Below are 23,788 nucleotides of genomic sequence, written 5' to 3' on the forward strand. Positions count from 1 at the left end.
TTTAGCTAGTCTGCGTGCAGGAAATGTGAGAAAAAATACTCGTGGTTGGAAAGAAGATGGAACAAGCCTTCTCTATGAAACAAAGACATGCCACTGTCTGTAGTAATTCCCAAGTCTTTCAAAGTTATGACAGAAGTTGACCATGACTTGTTCATTCAAACTGGTTAGACCAATTAGCAGCTATTTCCCCTTGCCCTCTTTGGTGTGGCCTACATAGATTTGATCTGATGGATAGAGGACAAACGGGGCTAACTAGCTCTTTTGAAGGTACACTCCAGGTCTATTTTTGACATGGAGCCTAAGCCTAGGGAATGCACAGGATATCCTACCTAGGATCGGATGAAGCATGAGTTCTGTCAAATTGGGACTCCCTAGGCTTTTACTGCATTTACAGCTACTTCATTTCAGTGATCTTTTTATGGAATGAATTTGTCTCTCAGTGTGGCAGTTGATATGGTAGCAGGGAGGAAAAGGAGCAAATACAGTAAAGTATCGTTATTTCTGTATGGGTTAAAAACTGATGTCCCAACATTTATTGAGAATCTTGGGTCTAAGCTTCACAGATAAGCTACCGAGAGAATTAACACTTCTGTTTTGTCAAGAGTAGTTTGCCTAAACAAGCTCTCTTCTGTTGAAATCCATTACTTGCAAATTAGATTTCTTTTTCATCCATCACTAAAAATGTAACTCAGCATTCAAAGGCACTGTTACATCTGCTTCTCCAAACTCCCTTCAAGATAAAGCCACATCAGCTTCCACTCTCAAGGCAGCAAAAGATATTTAATGGAAGAGAAGCTAAACCTCTAGGAGACTGCATTAAAAAGCACACATAGGCTTCTTGGCCAGTCGTCTACTAATGAGCTGCCAGCACGCGGAGTAGCTGGATTCTGCTGCCTTTCACTGTAACGTTCAGTAGCAACATACAATAACAAGATCACTGCATTCTAATGTGAATGCCCATAAACAACCCAACTATAAACACTCATTTGAAGAATAAACTCATTTTTGCTTTTGTTAGGCACCATATACTTATTAAAATGTTAATAATCACTTCTCTATGCACCATCATAAAATGCTATTAACTGCTATTAAAATTTGGTTAAATAATTATTTTGATTAAGTATCAAGTGATTGCGTACTATCTTTTTTAAACACAATATTCTGGAGACCTAAATCACTTCAATACATAATATCTGCGTGTAAGTTCCATTCACTTTACAGAGTCTAGTGCCTGCAGATTTAGGGTTCAGTACTGTCAGTCATTTCGTTCAAGTCTCTCACACTTCTTCCTTGTTGGGATACAAGCTGGACACAAATTTATTGTTGTGGAGAGATACTGTGAATAATTATGGCTGTCCACATAAACAGCTTCTTAATATATAAATTATTTGCTAACAAACCCATTGAAATAATAAACATAACTTTTCTATACCTGTACATCAGTTGGAGCTCAGTCATATTAATACCACATTCTTATTAAGAGGGCTGTGAGCATATTAGCATCATTTGTATTTTAGCAGCAAGCTAAAACTTGGGTCATAAAAGTAGCCCTTTTGAGAATCAGTATTTTTTCCTCTGATGTACATGAGGCAAACAATACAGAGAAGGAACAAAGAGCTCTCAATGACCACTAGGGAAGAACTCAAAGCAAATGCTATCCATAAAGAACATAGGGCAGACAAAACTTGGTGCTGGGGCTGAGGGGGAGATGTTATTTGAGATTCAGTCAGCAAGTAGTTATGGTAGATAGCTCCAAGGTTTTTTGGAAAGTCCTAAATTACATTCATAAAAACTGTAAATTAAGATTATAAAACTGTTAAATTGGAAAGATCTGCTCTTCCCTGTGAATGTAATACAGCTGTACTAAAGTATATTTTTGTTGGTGTGTTACAACAGATGGAGAACAGTTTTCAAATCCTGTTTTTATTGCTCTGAATGGCACCATTTTAAATCTAGCTTTCTAGAAGCTGGTGCCTATGGCTATAAACATATACTCCCTCGTTTCTTAGATAAATCTTTTTATGGAGAGGAAACTGTGTTAATTTCTTCTTCTTGGCAAATGAGTAGATTAATAATACAGATAATGTGAAAAAGTAATTTAGGGAGAAATAAAGCCATAGAACTGTTGAAACAAAAGGAACCAAGGAGGTTTATACAATACAAGATGAATTTAAAGCTTTTTTTTTTTTTTTAATAAAGATGTGGCAGACAATTATGGTGGCACAGATTTAACTGTACTGTTAAATAAGGTTCTTTCACAGACTTGGTTACAAAGCAGCAAAGCCAGTCTACATGTCTAAAGTACATAAGCAAGTCCTAGAAAGATAACCTTTTCCTCTGTTTTGTTCTTTGAACTATGGAACCAACACTTCCCAAATTACAACAACAGTGAGTATGGACCTGCCCTTTTCTATCATTTTGTAGAATCAAATTAAGGACAGAAGCTATATCCGTGCAGCAGGGTGTGGGTGTGTATGTTTGGTTTTAATAGGTTTAGGTTTGCTTGCAAAAGAATTCATTCAGTTTTCAAAGGCAGTGAGTTTTAGTGCCTAACACTCAGGCATTAAAAATGTATTAATGCAACTACTTTTAGATACTATAAATACATATACCTTAAAACAAATGCGTCCTCTTATCAGTCCATAAGGAACAGGTCCGTAGCACCTGGAATCTGTAGAATTCCTGAGATTATCACCTTCTAACCAAACATGTCCTTTGGGCACCTATGATTAAGCAAGAATGAAATGTAAAAAGAAAACAGAATAGAATGGTATTAAGCATAGTTTGCTTTACAATATATTTTCTGATATCTGTGTTCTGAGTTTCATGACTGTATAATGAACTACTTTTTTATTGAATCTAGTAAGACACAGCACCAGATTTGGAAGGATGAGAAGGAGTGCTCCAAAGTATCTGTTCTAGCATGTGCTCAAAACCCAATGGTTTGCACAAAAAATCCAAAATGAAGATGTAAGAGGTTAGACCAATGTGACAGGGTCATTAATTTAATAGACTTCAAAAGAGGTCATTAGGATGTTGACTGAAAATCTGCCCTCCTGTCGCAGTAACAGCATGAACAGGGCAGCCACACACTCATCAACATCCTGGGGCCAGCACCAAGGCTAGACCTGTTAGTAGATTCATGATGAACTAACTGGTAATTGATTGTGACATCAATTACGAATAATCTCATCATTTTATCGGAGTAGGCTTGTCAAAGTTCTAATTAAGATCACAGTTCATTCTATGTGCAGGCAGAATCCACAACACATTATATTGCAATAATGATGATCACAAAACAGCAAATCCCTTTTTATAATTTGAAAATTAATGATGGTGACCTTATACCATATGACAAAGACCTTTCATTGCCTATATATATTCTGCATTAACTATATTACATACCATAGATTCATGGCATTCACTGACTGACTCAATGACAAAATGAGAAATAGCAACATAGCTGTATTAGTTACCTACATAAGAATATAAAACTGTAATATATAAAAAAGTTGCTATTGTAAGTCTTAATGTTTCCATTTGGAATATACAACACTATTTTGATATTTCAAGTTACCAAATAAAATACTTAATTATTATTTTTCTAAGCTTTTCTTGCTTCTAAAATTCTAAACCAGGTTGAAAATTTTAAAGTAGCAATATATTCTCCATCTAGATAATACGTAACATGGACTTTAAGTTAACATACCTTTTTCCAAAACCAAATACGCACTTGACACATTACTGTGCCCATAATTCAGAGAAAAAAAATACAGAAACAAAATTTAAGAAAAAAAAATAATTTCAAATGAAACTCAAGAGTTTGAGCAGTATAAACATTAAAGTTTTAGATATAAACCACTTGGACTCATGAATACTGTAGTCTACATATACAGAGTTAAAGGATAGCAGACTAAACAAAATAAAATGCCACTCCAGTAGTGAAATCTGGATGTAAAAAATTAAGAATAAACCCAAGTCCCCCAGATAAACATTGGAGGAAACGGCAGTTGGCCTATAGGTGTTGGTACTCGTAGGCGTCTGGCCAGGTAACACCTGCTGGCAACCCTGACTTTAAAGAAGCCTTTTAGGCTCCTGCATAAACACGCCCCCGCCTGCCAGTTAGCAGACAAGGACCTGAGAGCAGCAAGCGACCCCAGAGTCCCTTTGTTGAGCTGTGGCAAATGTGGAAGCTATGGACTAAGAAGCAATACTTTGTCTCCGACAGTGGCAAAGAGTGATGCTCATCATGGAAAGTATATGTGAGCCTGTCTATCTTCTCCCAGCCACCTTGGTATTTCTAGGGTATCCAGGATAGGTGCTTTAGGCATGTCAGAGGGTGCACATCCCTACCTCATCAATTTAGAATCTGTATGTATATACTCCTTCCACAGTCGCCTGTACAAAGAAGTGCGACTTTGTTTGGTTTAGACCAATCTGCTAGTTCCATCAAGGTCCTTTACTTCTTGTTCTCTTAGTCCTACAATTCAGGTATTTCATATCCAGCTTCTCTGCCATCTTTGTGATCTTGTAGGCTTATCGGATCGCTGGCCTGCACATGGAAGAGCTTTTCTGGGAAGGCCAGTTGGTTTCAGGTAGGTGACGTCCTTTCCCCCCCCACCCCGCCCCTCACCCAAGCAGCTTTGCAAATAAAATAACCAACCAGAAGTCAATTTAAAATAAATAAATTCAAAAAACCAAATTCTCTCCGGAGTCAAATGTCCCATGTGGAATATAGATTCCATCACACGGGAAGTACGTTTTTGATAGGTCTCTATTTGAGAACATACCAACGTTTCTATTTTCCTCAGAAAGACTGTGCTAGACAGCCTATTTTGAACAGCCAGTGGCAACTGTTGGGTTAGTTGGATATTTAACTTTGCAGTGTGCCCACCTAAAGCATTCTCTGTGCCCACATCTTACATGAGTTTGTTTTTCAGGTGTGTATTACAATGCAAAGCAGCATTCTGACCTTTCTGGTGCAAACTCTCCTGTCCAGCACCTACCAGAACTGCAAATCATACACCGAACTACTGTCATTCTGAAAGACTCTCAGCAAATGCCCATAACAGAGAAGCATGAATTACAATAAAGATGTTTTAATGAAATAAAAAAGCAAACCCACACTGACATTTCACCTTTTGGCAAAAGTGTCACTGCTTGCAGTGTGCTCCTCTTCCACACACAGGACACTCCCAGCTCCCCCCTTCTGCTTTTCGGGTTCCCACAGTGTCTCACTTTCCCAGATTCATAGGCTCATCATCACAGATTCATGAAGCTCATTTGTTACTATGTGAAATAATGACCCCTCAAAACTATATCCAAACACTTAGAGACCTTCCCATCTTTCTTCCGTGCTCCAAAAGTATAAAAAAATAAAGTGGTTTTGCCAGCTGTGGCATATTACTTACTACTTCTAGTAATAATTACTTGTCTAGACAAGATGTTTATAATTTGCATTCCAGATACAGGAATATAATTTATTGCAAGAGATCTATCATGAAATTCACTACTTATGGTAACTTTTGTAGTTCTCCGTGGAAGGTATGACAGGACCCTGAACCTCTAAAATTTGTCATTAAGGGTACTGTCCCTACATAACAATTAATCTAGAGATAATACAGTAGAATACCCTTCTATAGTGCCTGCCCTTTGTATGGGCACTTCACTACAACCTAGAATTAATACAAGCAATAAAAATCACATGAATTACATGAAAATGTAAAACCAAATACCAGAGACAGGCCATAATCATTAATTAAAAAAAAAAAGTTGTTAATACTCCTTCAAAATAAAGGCTAAAGCCAGAATCATTCAAGGGTTTATGCACCAAGCTATTTCTAGACCACATCACTGATTACAGTGGGATTTTTCACATTAAATAACGTTAGCTTTGGCTATCAACCTTTGCAGAATCGGAACCCAATCTGAAATGCCTCAATGTGATGGAGCACAGTAGTTGGGAATAAGAGATATTTTAAACGAAAGCCAAAAAAATAACCCTAGTGAAACCTTGTATTTGTAGTAAGAATGTATTCATTACACATAAACAGGCTGCTACTGCCAAAACACCCAAGGCAATGGGAAAGCCACTTACCAACAATTCACAATGTGCATTTTGGTATCCACAGGCCATGGACCACAGACCTCTTGGACAAAATTAGTTGTTTCTAAGAAGTACAACTGCAATCAGTTACCTTTACTATACACAGAAGGATTCTGAATACAAAAACTACTGACAAGAGTGCCAAAGGCATTTAACGTGGGCTAGGCAGCGTTTCAGCTCTCCCTTACACGTAAGCCAGAATGAAGAGGTCGAAGTCTCACAAGCCCAACAAGTGAATTTTCACACAACTACCCAGCGGGTCACGTGCCAAACCAGCAACTCCACAGCGGTGCAGGTTCACGCGAGAGCACACTGCCTCCCTTTGTCTGCAGACTCCTCTCTCTTCCTAAGCAACCCCTGTGCCTCTGGTTTTGTGCAGATTATCTGAAGATTTACTTCCAAGGAATAGCAGTTCTCAGGCAAAACCGGTTCTGTGAGGTGCAGCTTATACACATGAGAATACAGGACACTGATCAGACACACCACTCTTCCCCATTCTCCCTTCCAACCCTCAGAGCTCTAGCACAGGGGCAGGTAGACCAGAAGAGCAAGATTATCATTTAGAACAACTGAGCTTATAGCAGCAGCTTATTCTGTTTCAGCTCAGAGAAAAAAGTACCTTTCACTGCAACAAACTGGCTAAAGCTGTGGAGCTGTTGTCATTTACTTGGTGGTAAAGTTAAGGTGGCAAAATTAAGGTGGCAAAAAAGTGCAGCTCAGGTATTTGATGCATACTTGTGTAAAATATTAATTTGCATAAATGGACAGGAGGGAAATCAATAAAGAATTGTGTTCTTTTGGCCTTTTTCACATGAACCCAAACTTTGTTCCTTGAGTCATCTGACTGACTTCAAAACCAAGAGATGAGATGCATGTGCTGCATTAACTGCCCTACTAGAAAATTAATATACTGCAAAAAAGATTAACAGATTAAATTATCTGCCTCACACACCCCCAAGCCCAACTAAATGAAAAGAGGCTTTTGTGGGTTGGGTTGGAGTTTTTTTTGTTTCAGGTGGTGGGGGGGGTTATTTTAGGGGCATGGGGGTGGAACGACATGGTACCTAAATGGAGAAATAAGGATTTTTAATAAATAAGTGGAGAATTATAAACATTAATCTCTTGCCATCTTTCCTTTTGAAATTCCAAGCAGTCCATGTTCGTCAAAGAACATCAGCATGTACAATCAGCTGGGAGCAGATGAAGTTTGAACTTTCGTAAGGTCACAGATATTCACATCACCTCCAGCAGTATCAAAGTTTCAAACTTAAGAAGAATTTTAAATCATTCCCATCTTTTCTTTTCAGTTCAGAGGCTTCCTTCTTGAGCTATGATAAGACCTAATCTCAGTGCCGGACAAAAGAATAAAGTCTGCGACTTCTCATCTATCCCTACTAAGGTCTATTTAAGTGCCTCCTACTTTGGTACAAGCAACAAATGTAATTGCTTCATGGCCTGCGGGTGTTCGTTTAACAAAAGGAGCTTTTGTGAATAAACCACAGGTGTTACCTTTCTTGATTAAAGTGAAATATGATGAAAGAATCTACCATATCAAGTGACAAATTTACTAAATACTGATTAAATTGCCTTATTTAAGTAAATTGCATCTAGTTAGGATAAAATATACACCATAGAAATGCAGGAGTTTGTTGTATCACTCTATACTTAAAGTCTCACATAACCATTCTTTAATCCTTTATTTATTAAGTCAAAACCAAGAGTGAATAATGCTTAATGGATACTCTTTTTTAAAAATGATCCGGTTGCTCTAGGCACCATTTCTGCAGGATTATCATAAATCTTCATATTAAGGTTGCCATCTATATAAAACCCAACAACATTGATTAGCTCAGTATTTTCAAAATCAGCATAAATTTCCTTTTTTTTTTTCTGGAAAAAGCTATGAAATGGTAGCAACCACAATGGAACTTTAACTGAGCAGCAGATCTTAAATCAACATCGTCTAAATATCACTAGAAGGCTGAATTACCTAGAATTTAATATTTCTAAAAAAAAACCATAACAGAACTAATTTACCTTAAATTCATAGGTACTTCCGAACAGTTTAGCATTTTCTTTTTATTATTTTTTTCTTATTCAACAGTTTAAGCTGCTTATGAATACAACATAATGTACTTGGCCCAGTGTGTTAAAATACATATATTAAAAAGCGCACATTATGACCCTGATCCACGTTATTATGAGAAAATATGCCAGTGAACCAGTAACAGGTTTTTATACAGAAATTAAACTCACTGTGATGAAATATTTATATCATGAACTCATTCTCTATATTGTCATTGTTTTAATAGAAAATTTATAAAAAGACTTGTCTATCTTGAAGTTTTGAAATCAATTATTAACCAAAATTAAAATGACATAGCCTCGAATGGAAACCATGCTAACTCAGATACTACAAGGTAATGAAGGTATATTCGCTTAGATTTTAATTTGCATGACATTTCTCTCTATTGTGCAAGCAAACCAGTTGAGTGGTGGTTGAGCAAATATTGCTGTCCTAAGCAATAACACACAGCTTTTGCACACTTTCTACAATCCCTCTTTCTGCATTAAAACTGTTTATCTTTTGAAACAAAAACTGCTTTGCCTTAAATAGTGAAGAACTACCTAAGCTTTTTAATCCGCTATAGTTTTGAAATGTTCATCTTTATAGATGTTCACAGGCCAAAACTTTCAAGACTAAATTTCCTAGATACATTTAGGAACTGCCGAAGAAAAATTCACAGTATTTCTATGACTCATCACTCCAGACTACTAGGAGCTTTCTTGATCTATAGAAAACCCAATATTTTGGATGAAAATATTGACTACAAATCCAGCGAAGATTACTTAGCAGTTTGCATACTTTTCTCACAGCAATCATTAAGAAGGATTTGACTCTTTTTCTTCTCCAGAGAACAGATGATGTAACAGGGTCATCCTGAAATGTAGGTCTGAGAACAAAATACCTACAGGTTCAAACCCCAACTGGAGCTTAAGGTTACAACACAAACCCGGTTACCATCACAGGCGCCCTGGACAAAGGCACACCTGTACTGAGTGATCTAGCTAATAACCCTGGCAGCAACAATGACAAATAAATTCTCTGTGAGCACAGTAAAGGAATCAAAATTATTGTCTGTCAGCTCCTTCAGGAGTGACCTGAATCTCTACTAATCAATCTAAAGCCTCAGCTTTAGACAATTTAAGACAGTCAGAAGGCCTTAGCTAGTACACAGAGAGGAAAATAAAAATGAAACGTCCTTCATTCAGATATGAAGCTGATATAGGCAGACTAAAACTTGTGCTCAAAACCTTCTGTGAGTCCTTAAGTAGTTGGTTTCATCATCCTGAGTAGCTTCCTAGAAGTTATTAATGAACTTGGAGCAGAGGAATAACAGAATCATAAAATCCTGAAGGTTCAAACTGAACTGACCAGTATAGCCAAGTCTATTCCACAGAGGTAAAATATCTAGTCCTATAAACTCAGAAATGAGTTGAAATAAATTTCCCTCAAATCAACAATGAGATTTCTTTATGGTTTTCCTTCAGGAATGAACTGGCTGAATGGAAGAACCAGGGCAACATGTCAGAGGCTGGGCACTGCTCCCCTCAACCCAGCGTAGGTAGCCTGTGCTTAAGACCACCTGATACAGTGCAGCTGTCTCGTCTTGGTTCAGCCTGTGACATAGAAAGAGCTGTCTGAGAAAGAACTGTAAGAGATCTTGGTGGGAGCTCACCCAGGAGCCGTGTTTAAGCTGAGCCCCTCACTGTGTGCCCCTGCTACAATGCAGGCATGCCCATGTCTGGCCATCAACCTCCCTGACCCAACAGACATGAGGAGAAGCTGTGGTGAATGGTAGCAGTGCTGCTGTGTCAAGTCCTGCCACTCATATGTTCTTGAAACACCACCAACAATACTGCAAAGGTAAAAAGATCAATTCACTTGAGCTGAAGAAACCTTGAAAATATTGGGAAGCAAATGGATAGAATTATTAGTGCTTCCTTTAATAAGACAATTAAGAATTTTGATTTAAAATTACTTCCCAGAAGATTCAAGATTAGCTGTAGTGATGAACTCTGTAGTGGGATATGAAGGGATCTGCAAACAAATGTGCAAACTAAACAAATAGGCCAAACCAGTTCTCCTTTCCCATCAGACATTTAGCAGCCCTGCTGCTTAAAATTATGGCATAACTTTCTCTCAGGCCTCTAGAACACTAGAACTAAGGAGAAGACGACCAGCTACTATAAAAACTCAGATTACCGAAACACTAAATCATGAGTCAAAACTAGCTATTCATGTACTAAGGACATAGGAAAAAGAGCTAGTGATTCAAGAACTCTATTTTTAATTGATATCTAGGATATTTTAAAGAAACTATCCCATGGTACCAAGCACTCGGAAATATCAAACCACTCGTCAGTGTCTTATATTGTGCACCCAAAACCTGCAGTACTGTCTAGCAATTAAGATATTCTGTTACTTACATTAACATTACATTATTCTTAGTACCCACAAAATAGTCTTCCTGCATTTGACAAGGACTGTTTAAGAGTTAATAGCGCTGAATAAGACCACTTCTCCGATCTGCAAACACAGTACGAAGCATTATCTTCAGAATTATGTTAGTTCCAGAGTTAACCACAGGATGAAGAGATGCCATCTCCGCAATGAACCTCATTTTAGCACAAGGTAAACATACTTCCCCCCCCATCAGCCAGTCTCACAGCATTAGTGGTGTGTTGTGATTGATTACCAGCAGAGCGTTGCTGAGATATGGATTTGTATCTCAGCTTTTTATCACTATGACTTGCAAAAGGCAGTTCCTTATTTACAGACTCTAGCTGTATTAAGTGACATTATTAGGTACTACTTTTGTTTAAGTGACACAAAGGCTTAGCATATTGGTGGTTTATGACATACAAGCTGTTTTAATCTGATGACTTACCCCTCACTTTTTCAATCTGTAAATAGGAGCCGCAACACAAGAACATATGGTACTAAAGAAATTAAAGCTAAAGTAAATGGCATTAAAACAAATTCAAATACAACAACGGGGTACGCAATCCAAATTATAAACCTGGATCTGCATGAAGACTTTTAAAAACAGGAAATAAAAATCTAAAGATAAAAATTAACCTTTCAGGCAGGTTTTTTAAAGACCATTTCAGGGGTTTACAGTGATTGAGTAATTTCCTTTTTAACACTCATTATTTATAACTCATAGTTAAATGAATAAATCAATAAAGATAATTTTTAATAATTGAAACTAGGTCTAAATACCACTTCACTAAAAATTAGTTATTTACCTTTTTAACTTTTGGGTTCATACCATATTGCTTCTTATACAGTAAAAATGTTATGCATTCTTAAATTTTTATTAAAGCGAATGCACTTGCTTATATCTACAAACATCATCACTCAGCAGAAAGCCAAGAAAGAGCCCAGCAAAACTGCCAGCCTATTGCTCATATTCTCCACCAAATATCAATACAAAGGCAATGCAAACAAGAAAATATGTTTTTCTAACTTTGAAATACTACAGCAGCTTGCTCAAAAAAAAAGGAACTTCATTATCCTTTTCATATAAATAGGAAGATTCCCCTCATTATTATTTGGCAGATAAGCTCCAATCTCTAGCACGTGAAGTGTTGTGTATCATAAAGGGTATAATGTAAGAACATTCCTAATGTACTTAAACCTTAATTTATGCCAATCAATTTGATATGTGGGGTTAGTTCCATCAGCTTGTAATCCCACAATGACTCCATTAAAGACAGGTTTTTTGGTACAGCCTTACACTTGGTGCACACTGACAAAAATTACTTTTCTCATATGATGTATTACTGCAGCTAAGTATAGCAGCAAAAGTATTTTTATACTACTATAAAGACTTTCACAGAACTGCCACTGCTTATACTGCATTTCTCCTCAACTGAAGTGTCTCTTTTCAGAACAACTTATCCAACTTACTTTTTTTTTATTTCAGTTTTATTATAGCTTGGAAGGTTAGTTATTCTTGGTTATTTTTAATCTAAAGGTATCTGCTTCGATGTTTGCAGCAATAAAGTATCTCATCTAGGTCATTTTACAGAGACCAAACTGTAAACAGAGTTCTCCATTCTGCTATTCATATATATAAGCCAGCCTGAGAGGTATATTTATGAATGAAACAGACTGGAAGCAGGATCTGGTTTTAGCATTCCCTTAGGCCTCAGAATAAGAATCATGTATGACAGTGCTTCTAAACACAAAAATCCCTAACTCAAAATCTGTAGAATATGCCAACGCTAACAATGACACAGTCAATGCAGACTAAACACAATTCCTATTAACATGACTGTAAGGATTCTCCTTTTGGGGTGACAAGAGAAGTTGCTGCTGAGAGTTGGGTTTCCCTCTCGGCTGTGTTAAGTACTTTTGTTGTACCGCCAGTATTCTGGCATCTCCGGTCCCTGGCTAACACGTAATACCTAACCATTAGTTGGGGAACATCAGTGAAGAATGAAGCAGAGGTTAGATATGTAATTCAATAATGTATCTGGCATCTGATACTTGGTATTTACTGTTCTGTAACACATTTGCAAACATGACAGCAAGTATTCACCATCAACCCCCAAAAGAGGAGGCAAGTTAGTCAAGGAAAGCTGGGCAGTTCACTGGAATAAAAACAATCAATCCTTTGACCTTACACACTCTTGAGTCACTGCATTCAGAGACTTCTCATTTAAAAAAGGCAATTAGTAGCCCAAGATAAACACCACCACTCATGGCAATTTCTAGGCTCTGCTCAGTTCAAGAGTGCGTGCATTTGTACCTCTTTCCAGCAGCCAGACACCGCAGGCAGCACTTCTGGCCATTTGGGATCCGAGCCAAGGCCTTTCCTCAGAGTTTTGACAATCTTTCTTTCAAAAACCCAACTCAGGTTAAATCTTCTCAACGAAGGATCAACAAAGCAAACAGCCAGTTCTGTGTACATCTGCTGCTATTTGCTTTGAAGAATTTTGTGTTTGAGTTAAGAGGAAAAGCACACAGGGCAGTGACTCACTAAAATAGGGAAGCTGGTTAGACCATTACCTAAACACAGACACGTGTCACTTCTTCCCTCCCCAACAATTTACTTAGTGAATAATTCAACGTAAGTTATGAGTGTAAAGTGCAGATATCTATGTTGAGAATATACTGTGCTGTAAAGGAAGTATCTCCTGAACAGATGGAAAGATCTCCCTCTTCAACAGCCACTGCAGATAGGAGGAAAATAGATATGCACTAACAAACAAAAGCATTTCCATTTAGATAATTTCTCCCCCTAGATACAAGTTGTTGATGTAAGAACCGAGAAAGCCTGTATGTCACATTGCAGCATTTCCACACATTAGCCTTTATGAAAAACATACACAGGAAAACAGGAAACTGACAGGAAACTGCACCCCTCAGCCTCTACTTCTCTTTACATTCTATATTAAAACTGAAGACAAATCCTACACCTAGGACATAAATTGTTCTGCTGGATATTCCTTTGGTTACCTCAGGGTTTCCAGAAAGGTTGACATCCTGTTAAAATACAAACCTCTCTTGATCTTCCTTTTCAAGACTCAGACAAGTGATAAAGACGATGCTCAGGGAAACTCAGCATCTTCTATCAGTGTACAGAGAACTCAGGTTCTGCTCTGGGCAATTTATATTTCCCTTAAACTACCACTTACATAGGAAGCAGAAAATTTCTTCAGCTTGGTAAGAAATGTGGGGATTTTCAGTTGTTTTTTCTCTTTGATTAAACAGTAACACAATTTGATTTATGGAAAAACTAAATGCTCTGTCTTCCCTTTCATAACAGAAAATGAATTCCTTCTTTCTGTTCATGAGTGACAGAAGCGTGAAAAGAAGCTCCAGCGATACTGGCGCGCGATCAGAATACTTGGGCAGCTTGAGGACAGGTGCCTAAAATATCTTCCTTCAACACTACAGTGGATGAAACAACAAATTAAGCCCCTCAGAACAGGGTATGATTTGTATCCTTGCACTCTGGTCCTAAGCCTTGACTAAATCCAGACATTTAATCTAGACACAATATTGACAAGAATTTTGCCATTGATTTTAGTAAGGACAGACTCCACTGCAGCCTCTTAATACAAATGAAGCAATGGTACCTGAAGGCCCACTGGCAAAGTTGTCTGTCTTTACGGCAGCCAGATGCTTAAAGGATTTATCTATCACAAACCGTAGCCTGCTGCAAGGAGTGTTGCATAGAATTCTCTACCTTCACAGCACAGGACTTCAGCTACAGGCCAGGAGGTAACAGAACTGTGAGGATGAAGTAGAAATGAAAAGGCAAGAGTATCTATCTTTTAAGATTGAAATAACCCGTGCAAAACCTGATGTCTCCACAAGGTGCTGAAGAGAGGTGATGGTCAATCATGGCTTTGGGGGGAAAAAACATTACTCTGTGATTACGACTTCTAGTGTTTTTTCTAATGATAGCCTAAAAAGAAGCTGCTGAAAACATTTTGTCACAAATCTTTCTAAACTTCTGTTAAGTATGTCTGCACAACAAGAAGTAAGTGATAAGAACATGTTTTTCCTTTTTCTATCATCTTGTTACCTCATTTTTTGGACAAGTTAGGAAAACTACTACTTTTCCAACCATACTCAGAAAAACTAAAATATTGTTACATTGAATTGTAGAGATACGCTAAAGTATTATTTAGAAAACAAAATCCTCAAGGCTATGACAGAAACAAAATTTTCGCTTCTTTATGTTTAAAATACAAACCAGTTTTGCCTTAAGCCCAAGCCCTCGAGTCTGCCATCTATACTGCACTTTATGCAGAGAATTTTAGAGTATTCTTCAAGGGAAGAAAATCTAAGCAAAAATGTCATCTGCCTACACTTTCCACCGAGACAAAAGACACTGAGAAAGATGGCTTGGCATAAAACGTTTACAACATTATACTGTACATACACAAGAAGAAAAAATAATTTATGAATGTCATACTTTATGATTTATGATGATACTCAAATATTGCAAGTCCTTTACAGACTACCAGGCCTACTTAAGTAATCATTAATTTACAAAGCAAGAAACTCTAATACTTACATAGCTGTGACTCTTAAGGAAATCTGAAGGGTTGCTTGTGCAGACTTTATCCCCCTCCAAGCCAATTACTCTTTTACAGATATTTGATTTGGGGTCATTTGGGCTTTTCACAATTACAATATCTCCTCTGAGAGGAAAGAACAGAAACAAAAACAAACAGAAGAACTCTAAGTACAAACTATTTGGCTGGATACATGTGCATCAATGTCTATATTCCAAAAATACTCATGTAGATTAAAGATACTTCCTTCTGCTGAAAATTCTTGTCTACAAGTTTCTTCAGTTTTACTCAGGGTATAATTTTACATAGATTTTTAAGTACATTTGGAGAGATTCTTTGTTATGTAGATCATTTATGAAACATTTTAATTGGCAATGCTCTGATGAAACGAACGCCATTTAACTTGATCCTGTTTATATGAAATGGAACAGATACTGTGTTCCTAAATGCTATTGACCAAATGTTATTGTTCCAGTGGAACTTTAAACGTCTAACCTGAGTTTGAAAGATCTTATATTATTTTTGCCTCCTGATTACATACATTAGATTGTACATCAAAACAGCCGACCAAAAGCAAGAGCGCCAAGCCTACTGTGCTCTACAACACAGTAATGACATTGACAAATGTCATTAAATGACAGTAAATGACATTTGATAAATGGTACTTACACTATTTGGTCACTTTGCTAACAACCTATCTGAGCACAGCAACACCTACAACTTGGTTTGCAAGTAAGGCAAAACTGCTTAGAGAGAAGTTACATTCACACAATAAAACTGTTTGGAGGGGGAGGAGGCATATGTCGGTTTTTTGGACAAAACGGTAAAAGGGACATGGACAACATTCTACATGAATTCTGACAAGTTGTATGCTGGGCTGTATGTGCTGATTACTATAACTTCAATCAGACACAATGAGAGGAGATCTATGAAAAAACACACTTCAGAAGCAGAACACTATATGATAAATAAAGGATGGCTAGAATGTAGTTATTGACAAGGTCTGGCAAACTGAATATAAAATCTAGTCTTAACAAAGTAGCATACTTTTGAATGCGATAAAAGTGGCGGCTAAGGTTCTCCGAAAAGACAATATCAGAATTTTGAATAGTTGGTTCCATTGAAGGTCCAGAACACTGCAAATTAAAAATAAATGAGAAAAAATTACTATTTCCAATTACTTTTATCTGAAATACATTACTATTCAACTTACTTGCTAATAAATAAGAAAATATGTAATGTAAAGAACAACTAAAAAAGTGAGATCCTCCAAAGAACAGCTGATAAAATCAAAAGCTGAGGACATCCTCCAGAACACCTGTAACTCTTACAGCTCTGTATTCACCTAGGATTGTTGCTGACCTGCACCAGGGGCTATGAGCCCCTACAAATTCAGTTCAGCACCTGATCTGGAGGGAATTATTAGAGGCAGCACTCAGAGCTCTGTCAGTTTACCCCTTTTATCAGCCTCTGTAAAAAAAGAACCACTGCAGAAGCTGCTTTAGCTGCTCACAGCTAAAATCTGCTATGTCCAGCAGCAATAGCTGCTAGGTTCAGAACCCGGGGAGGAGGGGGAGGCAGCATAAAACATCCAGAAATCTGCCCAGAGCTGGAAATAAGAGCATTTCCTACAGCACTATTAGTAACTCCAGTCTTTCTAGAAGAACATACTCTCTCCAAAGTGCTAAATCAGTTTCCCATTTAATTCAGTGATGCCTCAAGCCATAACTTGGTGAAAAATATGAATGCTTAAGTTGAAATAACTTTCATAAAGGTTGGACCTGTGCCCAGGTAACAGGCATTTAGTAAACACATTCTGAAAAAGTTTTTAATAAAATGAATAAATCAGAAATATCGGCATTATCACATATAATAATTTCAGTATTATAGTTTTATTTTCTTTTAAATGTTAGGAAAATGAAGTTACCACAACAATTCCTCCAAGGTACTCAAAGGCACAATGTGCTATGCAGCCATATTGCACAGTATAGCCAAGAAATCGAAATGTCTTTCCTAGGACATTGCGAAGCATGGCACAGTGTTACGTCGTTCAGCTGGTTGTAGTCTACAGTAAAACAGAAGAATATCATTCACTTGATAACAAACAACCTAACATTTACAAAACTATTTTTTGTATCTAACAGCTGATGCACAATATTTTTAAAAAGACAGTGAATAAAACCAACAAATACTCAGATATATCTGAGATGGATATAGTTTAAACTCAAACACCATCACAAAGTTTTTAAACTACTACACAGACCCTTCTACGCGTACAAGCAATTGATCCATCACACCAGTTTAACAGTGAAGTTCAGTCGAGAGGAGGTGAAACAGAAAAAGCCAAACTTTGCCAATTAGAAAAATTAACGGGAGAGAATGGTATCAGTGCTCTCCGCTGACTCAGCTGACCTTCTTTAACTTGAGACTGCAGACAGGCTTTCCTGCCTTATGTCTAAATATCTGCAATAGATAGGAGAACATCCTCCTTCCCACTAGGCTTGGCTGAATGGAATCTGGAAAACTGTAACCATACCTTCAGTGCAGGCTTTAGCTTCCTGACTGGACCACATATTGTTTCAGATGCAGTTATTTATTAAATAACACTTGATAGAGTTGCTTTAATCATGTAGAGACAGTGCAACTTAAATCACTGTTTTTCTCCAAGCATTAGTACTTAAAACAACAGTCTGCAGCAACACCGAGAAGCATCAAAACATATTAATATATTTCGCAACTGAAATTACATTCACAGAGAACCAGAGTAATCAAGTAGTCAAATGAAGAACAGCTTGAAGAACTAGACAAAATTAAGGTCAAGAGTCCTGAATGTGTTGCCAAAGGAACACTATACTAGAAAAAGAATAAAGATGTTGATAGGAATTCTGGAGGTTTCGCAGTGCTTTCCTTTGACTACACAGACTCCCAAACCAAAACACTTGCATATAAAAATAAGGCATTAGGTCTTTCTGTTCTCAGCTCCAGTACAATGGCATAAGTTCTGCAGCACCCAAGACTGTAAATAAAATATTTTGACTCTCTCCTCAAATAATTAAATCAAATTCTGATGATTACATGCAGTTCCTGCAATGCTACTCTGTTTCCTTACTCCAATTTTTAAGATATTTATATATATATTTCTGTTTAAGGAAGAGGAAAACACACATACTGAAGTAATTGAAGCAAATTTTACATTCCATAAGGAACCTGTTCCCATTAAAATCAGTATCAACTTTACCATGAATTAAAGCCACCTCTAGATTTCCCTCACTTACTGAGATGGGTCAATACAGCTTCTAAGCAAATGCAGTAAGCTAAAAAAAAAAAAAATACGCTGTGTACACAATATGCCCTACTTAATAATGAAGTAAAGACCTGTCCTTCTATATTTCATGATTGGCTATATAAATGCAAATTTGGCATTTGAAGAGTGCTTTACTTGCACAACTTTCTCTATAAGTTAATGGAAAGTTTGCCTGATTACAGTCAAAAGTGGCTTTTGCTCTTTGCATTTAGTATTTACAAAGAAAAAGGCTACCATTCTTGGGGGAAAGTGTTCTACACCAAGCTCATTTTCTTGATCCAAAAAAGATGTACTTGCCTTTTTTTAACCTAAAAGATCTCCAGAATAAATCCACTTAAACCAACTTGTCACTCATCATCTTTAACATTAGCTGATTAGTTTCACAGTATTGAACCAAAACACAACAGAAAAGCCTTGAATTGTGTCATTAGCACGTGCAGTGCCCAGCACACCACACGACACCCTGCAGAAAATGAAGCAACTTCGCTGTAAGCAAAAGGAACTTCCAGCAGTATTTATTCTGGACAGCCAGAAGAGTGGTTTGCTCTTCTCAACCCAGAGCCCTATGGATGCATGGGGTTGCATGGACCAACTCCTCGGCCTCAGAAATGAGCCCAGAAATGTGGTACAGATGAAAAAAGGAGGATGGAATAACAGCAGATTGATTAGAGTTGCACAATTAGTGTGAATTAATGACCACAACTATCTTTTGAGAGACGTACATCATTGATATTTCTTAACAGCACCTGCTAGAAGAGAAGCTCACATTGCTTCTCATTTGAGGCAGACCAAAAACTACTGCACAACCATCCTCTATTTCAGATCCAGGCTACTCAGAAATGTTATATTAATACATTGAGACAGTACAGAATTCAGGTACCTATGGATGTTACAGATAAATGCAAATGTATGAACGCTGCATTACATTGACCAGAGTAGGGAGGTACTGCTTACTGCACCAAATGGAATGGCAACAACAGACTCACGAAGGGAAAATGTAAACCTGTCATGCCAACAGCTACCAGGCTATAAACAACAATTTTTTATTATGAAACCAATATACAAACAACTTCTGTGTGTCTGAAAATAAGTTTCAAATTCATTGCAATTGATTTCCTGTTGGATTCCGGACGGCAGGTACTTTCCAACAGTTACACTGAACACATAGTTTTCTCTCTGATGTCACTGGGTAACTCTGAATTAGGAGGCATAGATTTGCAAATTATTTAGGGAAATAGAGGGTTCAGAGAGCTAGAGCTGTTATGGTATAAAACGAACCATAGGGTTCATTTTATACAAATGAAGAGTCTCACATTTTGTTCACAGTTCTCTTAAAATAAATTCTTAATGCAAGACATGGATTCTACCAGTCACAGTTTATAGATGTGGCACAATGGATTTTTTTTAAAAATGCTCGGGCTTATCAAATGTTCATGATAATTATGAAAAAAACTCTTACCTCTTATATGAGGTTTTTTTTATTACTGCTCAAGCAAGTTGATTTCAAATTAAGGCATATATATATATAAAGTATCTAGATTATACACAGTTTGAACCTACCAAGATAAAAACAGGAGTCCCAGTCTTCTGAAGTTATTATTAAGGTCCGCCTTTATAGACATCTAACATTCATTCCACAAAATAACTACAGTCCTGAAGTTTTCCATGTGGTTTTTAGTATCAGCTTCTAGTTAATAAGTGAATGGTTGTAGTAAGAGTTCGCCCAGACAAAAAAAATCCAACTCTAGTTTATTAAAAAAAATCCACAACATGGAATATTTATCTTATCATTGCTCTAGCATCAGTGTAACGTAATTGTTTTCTCAGAAAACCTTTTATCAGTACATCTTTAAAAACAATGCCATATTGTTGATCATAACAAGGTAAATGGCTGAATGTTTTTCCACATCACACAATTAATTTTAATACAAAGTGCTGTCAGCAGACAACTCCACCAGATACAGCAGAAGACTATTAAGCACAATAAAACAAATGATTTAAGTCATAAGCCCCTTGAAAAGTTAATGGTTCTGTTGTATAAACACCCTTACTGCAGAACTAACAGCATAAAACCTGTTGTAATTACTTCCAGGTACTACTTACTATCATATAGCAGGTAGCTGAAAATTTTACATTAAAATAGGCATTGTTTTTATACCGAACATAGACATTAATTAAAAAAAAGGTTACACATCCATATTTATCACATAGAATAAAATGTGGTTATTTAACAAGAACTGTATAGTTTATTCCTTGCAGCAAATACAACGCAGAATGCAATTACTATTATTTTCTGTTCTCTTTCCCTTACATAGCCTATGCCTTCATCATTTGATTTTTTTTGTTTGTTTGTTTATAAAATTAATCACAGCTAGCAGGGTGGAAATCACTTTGAGCCTCATGAATGACATCCAAGAGATGGAAAAGGATTAGTTCTCAGTTGCTGCCAGTTATAGCGCCAGGTGGCTTTTTCTGCAGTGAAGGTGTTACCGATAATCCCATTACATTGGTACTAAATCTTGCAGACATCAAAATTATCACCAAGGTTCCTTTTCATCCCATCCTTTCCAAATGACTGGAAGTCGCTTCACCTGAAAGAAGTCAAATCCACAAGCAGCTGCTGTTTTAGCAGCCAGCGGACTCCCTGAGAATGCCAATCGTGATCCAATTTCGCTGTGCTGGTGGCCCCCTATTCCCTGTCCAATAATACATCTGTTAAAAAATCCTACAGCTACAAATCAAGTTTAATCCTACCAGGGACCTCATGTTGGTCTTGTCTTCCAAAAAGGCAGCAGGTTTTGCCATCTATCTCTGCTAGTGTCTGGGGAATACTCTTTAAATCCCAGCCCTACTTAGAAGAATAAGCTAAGGATCACAAAACATGACCTCAAAAACCCTGATATGACTATATTCTGACCCAGAGGCATTCATTCTAGGTGAAGATTAGAACTTTGCATAATAAGATTACACAGCAAGTGAATGATATCAAGGGACTATCCATATGCAGCCGCCTGGTTTTCTATAGACAGCCTGTGCTCCGCAATATGCAGCGCAGACGAAACAGAGCTAGGTCTTTCTAGCTGAAATAAAATAGATTCACATAAATTAGTTGGCCATTTCCAGATTCCTAAATCCCCTATTACATCTTTTATTGACAGCTCCTGTGAGGATAGCAGAAATGGTATTCTCTTTGTATTCTTTGCCTCTGTTACAATCACACTCTGAGGGAAACATACAGAGGTTGTCTAGAAATTAACATCTTGTTTGCTGTAATCTTGGATTACAATTAACTGTGTACATAATAAAATTAGGAAATCAATGAGCAGATTTATCATTTCCAGACAACCAGTGGCATTGTGTAAAATAGTTTAACATGCAGTGCCAAAATTTTAAATACAGGAAAATCAAAGTCACAGCCAATCAAAGCGTGACTAAACAAATTATTGGACTTGATATTATATAGATTCTTCACTATAATAAAAAATTTCAAATCACATTTGCTTCATATAATGCTTCTAATTCTGAATTTTCACTGAATACTTGGGGATAGTTTCACAGTTTTTCCTTAGCTAGCAGAAACTCCTCTCTTAACATTCTCTGCTTCTAACCAGAAACCTTTCTTCACACAAGATAATCCCATAACTTGCACCATCTCTTTCCCAAAGAATTACTCTGAAATTATTGTATTAAAAAAAAAAAACCCAAAATAAAGAAAAAAAATGTACACTGCGTACACTATTTAAATATTTCTGTTTGAGTTGTTATTTACAATAAACTATTCTTTTAAAACTTCTGCATAAAGTTAACGTTACATGTGCTAGAATAGTGAAGGGTGTGGATCATGTTTATTGCAAAGGATTCTTCCCATATCAGATACACAATTAATAACTATAAAGTGCTTTAAATACTCCAATTATAATCTGAGGATACTAAACATCTAAAGCAAAACATGGAACAATTTCTAAAGGTTTTTCCATGGAGAGGATCACACAGGATTTGATTTTCATTTCTGTGTTGTTTTTCTCTAGAAGAAACACTGGATTCAGTCTGGCAAATCTGAAAAAGCTTGGTGATACTCTGGAAGAGAAGATTATTGTTCCACATTATCTCTACTAGGCACTGACAGTTTGTCTCCAACAAGTGCTCCTTCACCTACTGATCTCAAGCTGACAAGGAGCTCAATCCTGTAAACATAAATTCACATCATGCAATCCTCTGGTGTTAAACAGCTAGAGACTGACTATATAAGAACGCAATTTTTCAAAACAGATTTCAAGCACTTCTCACTGGTTCTATCTGCCTTTGGGAAACAACTCCTAACAATCCCACAAGCCTGTATAAAATGCTGTACTGATAGCCAGCTGCATTCCAGTGCTTGTATCTTCCTCTGCAGCTCTATACTCTCACCATTGCTGAACAGCAATTTCCAAACAGCAGAGCAAAGGCATGGTCATACCTGGCAAGTTTTAGCCTCTGAGGGATGCTGAAATACTCACTTAACATTTTCTGTAGCAGTGTCAAAGTCAGGATGAAGGCCAAAGGTCTGACAGACAGCAGAGTCACTTTCCCGGTGACTGTGAAAAATACACCATGTCTATGTGACAAGGGTCAAACAACCATACTCTGAGCTATATGCGTTTATCTTAAATTTTTTTTAAAAAAAAATCACTTTCTTGATATATAGACCTGTAAACACTTAAAACTATTTTTAATTAACTAAGACCAAGAGTTATAAGTCAAATTTTCACATCAGGTACCTAAAAACCACAACCCTATAGCAATTAAAGTTGTCCGTGGCTTATATCCCCTGCACTTCCCCATGCAGATGCACCTTCGAGAAGTATGCAGGATGCAGGCATTTTTGGAAATACTACTCAAAGCAGTGAATAGAAGAGGGGTGAATAATTCCTCTATACATTGACCAGTAAAAAGGTTGTTTGCTTAATATATTTATCATTACAAAGAGGACTGTTCGCTGGCATGAAGAACAGAACAAACAAAACCATCACAAACAAAAAAACAAAATACACTCAACATCAAACAACACAACCTATTTATGTACACCACCAGCAAGACTGTTTAGAAAGAAATAGATGTGTCTTAATCTTATCTGCAGTGTTAGTCTCAGATTAGAAAGCCATCATTGAACAGTACTCCATAGTGGTTTATGAACACAGAAGTCACACATATGAGACCTTCACACAAACAGTACAAAGCTGCTATTAAACAATTGACACACACAAACGAGAAAAAAAGAAAAAAAAAAAAACCCCAAG

General features: G+C 37.0%; 1 protein-coding gene across 8 annotated transcripts in view; it reads right to left on the reverse strand.

Annotated features, from left to right (window-relative positions):
- IMMP1L (inner mitochondrial membrane peptidase subunit 1) overlaps positions 1-23,788 on the reverse strand; it is a 54,782-nt gene that overhangs the window by 19,272 nt on the left and 11,722 nt on the right. For 5 of the 8 annotated variants that reach the window (XM_054066858.1, XM_054066857.1, XM_054066855.1 and 2 more), the window contains 4 exons: positions 17,136-17,273; positions 16,256-16,344; positions 15,208-15,334; positions 2,613-2,723 (listed from right to left, as the gene is read on the reverse strand). In XM_054066858.1, the coding sequence (XP_053922833.1) occupies positions 2,613-2,723; positions 15,208-15,334; positions 16,256-16,344; positions 17,136-17,240 (432 nt within the window). In that variant the 5' untranslated portion in view covers positions 17,241-17,273. Of the gene's footprint in view, positions 1-2,612; positions 2,724-15,207; positions 15,335-16,255; positions 16,345-17,135; positions 17,274-20,072; positions 22,590-23,008; positions 23,759-23,788 lie in introns of those variants that run through there. The other 3 variants (XM_054066853.1, XM_054066852.1, XM_054066856.1) reach the window with 3 other exon arrangements.

The sequence above is a fragment of the Cuculus canorus genome, chromosome 5 (genome assembly GCF_017976375.1).
Source record: "Cuculus canorus isolate bCucCan1 chromosome 5, bCucCan1.pri, whole genome shotgun sequence".
NCBI classification, from domain to species: Eukaryota; Metazoa; Chordata; class Aves; order Cuculiformes; family Cuculidae; genus Cuculus; species Cuculus canorus.